This window comes from Rana temporaria, chromosome 3, assembly GCF_905171775.1.
Source record: "Rana temporaria chromosome 3, aRanTem1.1, whole genome shotgun sequence".
Taxonomy (NCBI): Eukaryota; Metazoa; Chordata; class Amphibia; order Anura; family Ranidae; genus Rana; species Rana temporaria.
This window is the reverse complement of record NC_053491.1, coordinates 365,600,851-365,610,906: the sequence shown is the minus strand read 5'-3', so window position 1 is coordinate 365,610,906 and position 10,056 is coordinate 365,600,851. Positions and strand designations below refer to the sequence as shown.

At 51.5% G+C, this 10,056-nt stretch overlaps 1 protein-coding gene across 1 annotated transcript; it reads right to left on the bottom strand.

Moving 5' to 3' along the window:
• Positions 1-270: 270 nt before the first annotated feature.
• LOC120930496 (E3 ubiquitin/ISG15 ligase TRIM25-like) lies at positions 271-1,923 on the bottom strand. The gene is made up of 2 exons (XM_040341674.1): positions 1,029-1,923; positions 271-809 (listed from the first exon to the last, which is right to left on the bottom strand). Exons 1-2 carry the CDS (start codon positions 1,921-1,923, stop codon positions 271-273), a joined length of 1,434 nt encoding a protein of 477 aa, XP_040197608.1.
• Between the last annotated feature and the right edge of the window lie 8,133 nt (positions 1,924-10,056).

Sequence of the window (10,056 nt, the reverse complement as noted above, 5' to 3'; positions counted from 1 at the left end):
CACGGTCAATTAAATTGACGTTTTTGAAAATGACGTTTTTTTCCATCGCAGAAAACGATGGTGTGTACGCGGCATTAGAGTAGCTTGTATAGTAAAATAACAATGTGCAAAAGTGAAGTTAAGAAATCAAACCAACATTAGATTTAAATTGTACTGCTTACATACGTACAGTATATGTTCTATATTATTTGTAAAGATTCTTCCAACCCAATGATTATCTACCTACCAAATCCCCCTCAATGCAATGTCACTAATCTCTGGGTGGATTCCTCACATCTTATGATCCTCCTTCCCCCCAGATATTTTTAAACAGCCGTAATCTACCCATAATGCAGCATGGAGAGGCTCAGTGAAGGTGGCAGTGAAGGTGTGGATGTGTCGAATTGAGGAACACAGATCATAGAAAGAGATCTGCCCAGCCTCATAATCCAGATATATCCTGATCTTGCCACCTGAGATCTTGGCAGGTAATGAGATCTCTTTATTGTCATGTATCACTGAAGTGTTACCATGACGCTTGTTATGATGCGTGAAAAGGCTCCTTGCCAATTGAGAAAAAAAATCATATTCCACTGCCATTCCCCAGGACTTTTTATTGCTTCCAATCCGTGACAGCTCCCCTCTCCTATCTATACTGGGGTAACACAACCCAACTCTCGATCTACGTGATCCCTTGACATCCACATCCCAGTAATGTCGCCCTGAGGAGAAGCTCTGCTTGCTCATCACCTGAGCACGGTCCTGAAACCTCTCTGGTGATTGTGGATGGTTCTGGCTATTCTCTGTCCGGGAAGCTACTTTCCTGTCACCTGATATACAGAGATTATTACTAGCTGTGTTTACTTCCAGTACTATGTCTGCAGGTTCTGGTATAAAGATCCCTTCATTAACCCATGTTGTTAGATCAGATAACCCGGTGTGTAATGTGTGTGAGATCTGAAATACATCCAGATCCCCATGGTCATGGAGAAGTTTACCACGTCTCTCTCTGTCCTCATTATCTCCATCCTTCGTATCACACAAGTCACCTGTGTCTGATTCCTGTAGGACGGTCAGTGGATCCGTCGTGTTACACAGCTCCTCAATGTGACGCATCTTCCTCGACAGCTCATCCTTCTCTATTTCCAGTTGTTGGATGAAATCATTGGTTGAGTGACAGATTTTTTCTGCCTGCCCAGAGATTTTTCTCAGGACTCGCTTCTCCAGGTCTTCCAGCCGTTTCCTGAGTTCTTTAAACAGGGCAGTGGCTCTCTTGGTTTCACCAGCTGCTTGTTCTTGTACCTTCCTTGAGTGTTTCCACAGACTCCGGACTCTTTCCTCCTTCGACTCTCTCGCTGTTGTTAGTATACTTAGAACATTCTTCAGTGCCTCCTTTCTTTTCTCAGAGGCCTCATCCAGGGACTCCATCTGATGTCCTTTGTGTTCCCCAATCAGACAGCAGGACACACAGATACAGGCAGAGTCCTCAGTACAATAATATTTAAAGAGTTCATTATGGACGGAGCATTTCCTGTTCCTCAGGGTGGTGGTGGGGTCACATAGGACGTGTTCTGGTGACTTGCTGTGGACGCTCAGGTGTTTATCACACAGAGAAGCTTCACACAGCAGACAGGATTTAACAGCAGTTATGGGAGAATCCACACAGTAAGTACAGAAGACCTTGGACTCCTTAGGATCTGGCTGAGCAGACAGGAAATTCTCCACTATGTTTCGCAGTTTAATGTTCTTCTGCAGTGCAGGCCAATCCTGGAACTTCTCTCTGCATTCAGGACAGGAATAACTTCCAGACCTCTCCTGGGTATCCAGTACTCGATCAATACAGCCCCGGCAGAAGTTGTGTGCACATCTCAGCGTTACAGGATCGGTGTAAATGTTCAAACAAATTGAACATTCCAGCTCAGCTTGCAGATTAGCAGACGCCATGACAGCAGGAGACAGAAGTGAAAGTAAAAGCTACTTAAGTAGATGCAGGGTGTGGGTGTTTGTGTTAGGGTGACCACATTTCCAAACTGCCATTCAGGGACACCCCCCCCCCCCAAAAAAAATACGTTTTTTTTACTATTTTTTTTGCCAGTTTTGGGGGCAGGGGCGTATCATGAAATCAGCGGGCCCGTGACAGAGGACTGGGTGACAGGGGGCTGGGTGACAGGGGGCTGGGTGACAGGGGGCTGGGTGACAGGGGGCTGGGTGACAGGGGACAGGGTGACAGGGGACAGAGTGACAGAGGGCTGGGTGACAGGGGGCTGGGTGACAGGGGACTGGGTGACAGAGGACTGGGTGACAGGGGACAGAGTGACAGAGGGCTGGGTGACAGAGGGCTGGGTGACAGAGGGCTGGGTGACAGGATGACAGAGGACTGGGTGACAGAGAGCTGGGTGACAGGGGGACTGGGTGACGGAGGGCTGGGTGACGGAGGGCTGGGTGACAGAGGGCTGGGTGACAGAGGGCTGGGTGACAGAGGGCTGGGTGACAGAGGGCTGGGTGACAGAGGGCTGGGTGACAGAGTGACAGAGGGCTGGGTGACAGAGGGCTGGGTGACAGAGGGCTGGGTGACAGAGGACTGGGTGACAGAGGACTGGGTGACATAGGACTGGGTGACAGAGGACTGGGTGACAGGGTGACAGAGGACTGGGTGACAGGGTGACAGAGGACTGGGTGACAGAGGACTGGGTGACAGGGTGACAGAGGACTGGGTGACAGGGTGACAGAGGACTGGGTGACAGAGGGCTGGGTGACAGGGTGACAGAGGACTGGGTGACAGAGGACTGGGTGACAGAGGGCTGGGTGACAGAGGGCTGGGTGACAGAGTGACAGAGGGCTGGGTGACAGAGGGCTGGGTGACAGAGGGCTGGGTGACAGAGGACTGGGTGACAGAGGACTGGGTGACAGAGGACTGGGTGACATAGGACTGGGTGACAGAGGACTGGGTGACAGGGTGACAGAGGACTGGGTGACAGGGTGACAGAGGACTGGGTGACAGAGGACTGGGTGACAGGGTGACAGAGGACTGGGTGACAGGGTGACAGAGGACTGGGTGACAGAGGGCTGGGTGACAGGGTGACAGAGGACTGGGTGACAGAGGGCTGGGTGACAGAGGGCTGGGTGACAGAGGGCTGGGTGACAGAGTGACAGAGGGCTGGGTGACAGAGGGCTGGGTGACAGAGGGCTGGGTGACAGAGGACTGGGTGACAGAGGACTGGGTGACATAGGACTGGGTGACAGAGGACTGGGTGACAGGGTGACAGAGGACTGGGTGACAGGGTGACAGAGGACTGGGTGACAGAGGACTGGGTGACAGGGTGACAGAGGACTGGGTGACAGAGGACTGGGTGACAGGGTGACAGAGGACTGGGTGACAGAGGGCTGGGTGACAGGGTGACAGAGGACTGGGTGACAGAGGACTGGGTGACAGAGGGCTGGGTGACAGAGGGACTGGGTGACAGAGGGCTGGGTGACAGAGGGCTGGGTGACAGAGGGACTGGGTGACAGAGGGCTGGGTGACAAAGGGACTGGGTGACGGAGGACTGGGTGATGGAGAGCTGGGTGACAGAGGGCTGGGTGACAGAGGGCTGGGTGACAGGGTGACAGAGGGCTGGGTGACAGGGTGACAGAGGGCTGGGTGACAGAGGGCTGGGTGACAGAGGACTGGGTGACAGAGGACTGGGTGACAGGGTGACAGAGGACTGGGTGACAGGGTGTCAGAGGACTGGGTGACAGGGTGACAGAGGACTGGGTGACAGAGGACTGGGTGACAGAGGACTGGGTGACAGAGGACTGGGTGACAGGGTGACAGAGGACTGGGTGACAGAGGACTGGGTGACAGAGGACTGGGTGACAGAGGGACTGGGTGACAGGGGACAGGGTGACAGAGGGCTGGGTGACAGAGGGACTGGGTGACAGAGGGACTGGGTGACAGAGGGACTGGGTGACAGGGGGTTGGGTGACGGAGAGCTGGGTGATGGAGGACTGGGTGATGGAGAGCTGGGTGACAGGGTGCTGGGTGACGGAGGGCTGGGTGACAGAGGGACTGGGTGACAGAGGGACTGGGTGACAGAGGGACTGGGTGACAGGGTGACTGGGTGACTGCGTGACAGAGGGACTGGGTGACTGGGTGACAGGGTGACTGGGTGACAGAGTGACTGGGTGACAGAGGGACTGGGTGACAGGGGGACTGGGTGACAGGGTGACTGGGTGACAGGGTGGCTGGGTGACTGCGTGACAGAGGGACTGGGTGACAGGGTGACTGGGTGACAGCGTGACAGAGGGACTGCGTGACAGAGGGACTGGGTGACTGGGTGACAGGGTGACTGGGTGACAGGGTGACTGGGTGACAGAGGGACTGGGTGACAGGGTGACTGGGTGACAGAGGGACTGGGTGACAGGGTGACTGGGTGACTGCGTGACAGAGGGACTGCGTGACAGAGGGACTGGGTGACAGGGTGACTGGGTGACTGGGTGACAGGGTGACTGGGTGACAGGGTGACTGGGTGACTGGGTGACTGGGTGACTGCGTGACAGAGGGACTGGGTGACAGGGTGACAGGGTGACTGCGTGACAGAGGGACTGGGTGACTGGGTGACAGGGTGACTGGGTGACAGGGTGACTGGGTGACTGCGTGACAGAGGGACTGGGTGACAGGGTGACAGGGTGACTGGGTGACTGCGTGACAGAGGGACTGGGTGACAGGGTGACTGGGTGACAGGGTGACAGGGTGACTGGGTGACTGGGTGACAGGGTGACTGGGTGACAGGGTGACTGCGTGACAGAGGGACTGCGTGACTGGGTGACAGGGTGACTGCGTGACAGAGGGACTGGGTGACAGGGTGACAGGGTGACTGGGTGACTGCGTGACAGAGGGACTGGGTGACAGGGTGACTGGGTGACAGGGTGACAGGGTGACTGGGTGACTGGGTGACAGGGTGACTGGGTGACAGGGTGACTGCGTGACAGAGGGACTGCGTGACTGGGTGACTGGGTGACAGGGTGACTGCGTGACAGAGGGACTGGGTGACTGGGTGACAGGGTGACTGGGTGACAGGGTGACAGGGTGACTGGGTGACAGGGTGACAGGGTGACTGCGTGACAGAGGGACTGGGTGACTGGGTGACAGGGTGACTGGGTGACAGAGTGACTGCGTGACAGAGGGACTGGGTGACAGAGGGACTGGGTGACTGGGTGACAGGGTGACTGGGTGACAGGGTGACTGGGTGACAGGGTGACTGGGTGACTGGGTGACAGGGTGACTGCGTGACAGAGGGACTGGGTGACTGGGTGACAGGGTGACTGGGTGACAGGGTGACTGGGTGACAGGGTGACTGCGTGACAGAGGGACTGGGTGACTGGGTGACAGGGTGACTGGGTGACAGGGTGACTGGGTGACAGGGTGACTGGGTGACAGAGGGACTGGGTGACTGGGTGACAGGGTGACTGGGTGACTGGGTGACAGGGTGACTGCGTGACAGAGGGACTGGGTGACTGGGTGACAGGGTGACTGCGTGACAGAGGGACTGGGTGACTGGGTGACAGGGTGACTGGGTGACAGGGTGACTGGGTGACAGGGTGACTGGGTGACAGAGGGACTGGGTGACAGAGGACTGGGTAGAGAGAGATTATACAGTCTAGATTACAATTTGCAGGGGCAGCAGAGGTGACAGAGAAAGGGGGTGCACCATGCAACCCCCCCTCCCCCCTCTCTCACTGTCACCTCTGCTGCCCCTGCAAATTGTAATCTGGACTGTATAATATCTCCCCCCATTGCATGGACCCCCCCTCCCCTCCCCTGCACCTACCTTTTCTGCCCCTGCTCCATGGATGGCCGGCGCGGCGCAGCGGAAGTCGAGATTCGCGGAGGTCGGGACTCAGGACGGACGGCGGATCGAGTCCAGCTGAGCAACCGAGGCCTGGAGGGGAGGAGGTCTTGGTCTGTGCCGCGGTACTGGTAGGTGACGGTGAGTGACTCACTGTCTCTCTGCCTGTTACGCTGCTGCTCTCTCTGCAGCAAGAACCGCGGCTGGCCGTTGGAGGAGGAGGAGGTGGGGGTGGAGTCGGAGCCGCAGAGAGAGCGGGACACGGTGACGTCACTGGTTGCTACAGGCCAAGCGGGGCTTCCCTAGCAACCAGTGATTTAGAATCATTTAATTACAGCGGCAGCAGCGGCAGTGAGTGTGGCAGACAGTTGATTCCGGGACTCTCTATTGTCCCGGTTTGAAGGCTCCCGGGACACGGGACAAAAATGTATATTACGGGACGATCCCGGGCAAACCGGGACACGTGGTCACCCTAGTTTGTGTGTGGGGGGAGGGGTAAACATGCAGTCATGAGAAATATGTTGCAAAACAAAAAAAATTAAGTCTTTCGAAACTGACCAATTTCTTGTCAAAATGTTTAGTGAGAATTCTTCTGATGAAGTGTGAATAATATATAAATGGATACTGGCGACAATAGTGAAACTAAAAAGAGAAGCGTTGCTGCACCTGAAATTAGTGAAAAATGAATGAGGAATGATGATGTGATAAAGGGCGCTCCCAAAACAATCGCTGAAAGTGCAAAGTTGGATCTATGCAAATAATATGTATATGTTTGTAACCCTTGTCTAATCGTTTATTAGCGAATTGCTTCACTTTATTGTGCACAAATGTTTCCAAAAAGTGTGTGTATGTGTGTGTGTGTGTGTGTATAATATATATATATATATATATATATATATATATATATATATATATATATATATATATATATATGTTTAGAATTGCTCAAAACAAATTTGTCATAAAAAGTTCAAAACAACTCTTTTTGGATGATTCTGCTCCAAACACCATGTGTCCCAGATAAAATTTTTGACTTTTCACCCAAAGTGACAACAAAATGCACTCACCAGATGGCTCTGACCAGCAAGTTACCATAAAGCATGAAGTAACTCCTCAATCCCTGGAAACCATTCAACGATCTCCTCCCAAAGGATCAATCACATGTGTGGTGAACCAGGTCGAATGAGCCTGGAAACAGCCAGATCAAATTCTTATGTAGCACTACCCCCAAAGGAGCTGCTGGTTTGTTTTGGGCGGCATGTTACCTCGTGGCTCTCCCGCCATCCTAGGGTGTATGGTGCGTATAGCAGTAACGGAATGTGCTCTTTATTACCCAGCCAGGTAAAAAAACATTAAAACTTGTGGTGAAGAGTAGAGGTGAAGTAAAAAAAGAAGTAGCAGACTCAGGCCCTCTCTGTGATTGTGATTATGAAGATGATCCTCCTTGATAGAATTGCATCTGGATCTCCTTCAGATAGTTTTCAGGTACCGACTGACAGGTGACCAGCCTCTCAGTGTCCGGCTACCTTGATCCCCGGTGGTTTGTCGAGACCCTATTGGATCGCCAGCCTCTCATTGGCTCTCCTCAGATGGACTCCCCACCGAACAGCGAACTCGCTTTGGATCTTCAGAACCCAATCGACTACTGGGCTCCCGGCCACAGCTCAATTGTTCCGGACCAACATGCTCCCGGAACCAGGAACACCGCATGGCACGCACACCCCGGCCTGGAAGGCCATTATGCCGGGGCGCAGTCACCCTAAAGGTGAGTGCCGCACTCCGAAGAAGAACCCGGACCAATGGCGTCTGCCCCATAAATACCCTCCCCAGCATGCACAGCGAGACTCAATCCTCCTGATTGGCTGCTGGGGAAGAGCACCCAAACCTCGACTCCACTGCTGCCACTCATCGCCCCGGGGTAGGAACTACACCCCAGTAACAATAGACAGCCCACAGCACAGCCAAGCTGAGACAGAGACCAGTTTTGAACATAACAATTGGATCAGAGTCAGTTAACACTCTGATCCCCCTCTAAATGTAACTAGTACCGCTACACCGCTACAACCAGGCGCTACACTTAGTATCTATCCTCCGCTTCAATCACCCACATCTGCAAAGCAAGCTCCGCCAAAAAGTGCCAGGGAAGGTAGATGTAGTGTAGTATCTTGTTTATTGTTAAAAACGTCACTTACAATTTTTCCAGCAGGGGAGTGCAACAGTATGTAAGGAACAACCTAATGCAGTGGAAGTCCATTCAGACATCGCTATCTGACCAGCGGTGTATGCTGTGCATTAGGCGAAAGTGACGTGAAGTGCGTGTCAGACCTAGATCCTATGCATTTCGCGTTCCAGCATGCGTTATCATTCCCTGGCTCTTTTTGGCGGAGCTTGCTTTGCAGATGTGGGTGATTGAAGCGGAGGATAGATACTAAGGGTTTGATCTGGCTGTTCCCGGGCTCATTCGACCTGGTTCACCACACATGTGAACGATCGTTTAGGAGGAGATCGTTCAATGGTTTCCAGGGATTGAGGAGTAACTTCATCCTTTAGCCCTGGTTCACACTGGGTACGATTTGGAACGATTTGAGATGCGATTTGACATGTCAAATCGCATCTCAAATCGGCGGCAATTGTCGGCAATGGCACTGTCCTAATCAGTGCGACGCCGCATCTGCGATTTCAAAAAGTAGTTCCTGTACTACTTTTTGCGATTTCGGGCCGCGATTTACATTAAATTGCGGCCGAAATCGCGGCAAATCGCGGCAAAATCGCGGCCGCGAAATCGCGGTAAAATCGCGCATTTTACCGCGATTTTGAATTCGCAGCAGTGTGAACCTGGGCTTATGGTCACTTGTCACTTTGGGTGAAAAGTCACAATTTTTTATCTGGGACACAGATGTTATTTTTCATATGGTGTTGGGAGCAGAATCATCCAAAAAGATTTCTGGAGCTGTTTTGAACTTTTTATGACATATTTGTTTTGAGCAATTATATACTATATATATATACAGTGGGGATCGAAAGTTTGGGCACCCCAGGTAAAAATTTGTATTAATGTGCGTAACGAAGCCAAGGAAAGATGGAAAAATCTCCAAAAGGCATCAAATTACAGATTAGACATTCTTATAATATGTCAAAAAAAAGTTAGATTTTATTTCCATCATTTACACTTTCAAAATTACAGAAAACAAAAAAATGGCGTCTGCAAAAGTTTGGGCACCCTGCAGAATTTATAGCATGCACTGCCCCCTTTGCAAACTGAGACCTGCCAGTGTCATGGATTGTTCTCAATCATCGTCTGGGAAGACCAGGTGATGTCAATCTCAAAGGTTTTAAATGCCCGGACTCATCTGACCTTGCCCCAACAAGCAGCACCATGGGTTCTTCTAAGCAGAAAACTGAAACTGAAAATAGTTGACGCTCACAAAGCTGGAGAAGGCTATAAGAAGATAGCAAAGCGTTTTCAGATGTCAATATCCTCTGTTCGGAATGTAATTAAGAAATGGCAGTCATCAGGAACAGTGGAAGTTAAAGCAAGATCTGGAAGACCAAGAAAACTATCAGACAGAACAGCTCGCAGGATTGTGAGAAAAGCAATTCAAAACCCACGTTTGACTGCACGATCCCTCCAGAAAGATCTGGCAGACACTGGAGTTGTGGTACGCTATTCCACTATAAAGAGATACTTGTACAAATATGGTCTTCATGTAAGAGTCATCAGAACAAAACCTCTTCTACGTCCTCACCACAAAAATCAGCGTTTGAACTTTGCAAATGAACATATAGACAAGCCTGATGCATTTTGGAAACAAGTTCTGTGGACCGATGAGGTTAAAATAGAACTTTTTGTCCACAATGAGCAAAGGTACGTTTGGAGAAGAAAGGGTACAGAATTTAATGAAAAGAACCTCTGTCCAACTGTTAAGCATGGGGGTGGATCAATCATGCTTTTGGGTTGTATTGCAGCCAGTGGCACAGGGAACATTTCACGAGTAGAAGGAAAAATGGATTCAATAAAATGTCAGCAAATTTTGGATGGTAACTTGATGCCATCTGTGAAAAAGCTGAAGTTAAAGAGAGGATGGCTTCTACGAATGGATGATGATCCTAAACACACCACAAAATCCACTGGGGATTACATCAAGAGGCGTAAACTGAAGGTTTTGCCATGGCCTTCACAATCTCCTGACCTCAACATAATTGAAAATCTATGGATAGACCTTAAAAGAGCAGTGCGTGACAGACAACC

Coding starts and splice junctions, on each gene's coding strand:
- LOC120930496 (XM_040341674.1), bottom strand. CDS start 1,923: ATGGCGTCTGCTAATCTGCAAGCTGAGCTGGAATGTTCAATTTGTTTG. Junction 810..1,028: donor CCTACAGGAATCAGACACAG/GTGACTTGTGTG, acceptor TCTGTATATCAG/GTGACAGGAAAGTAGCTTCC.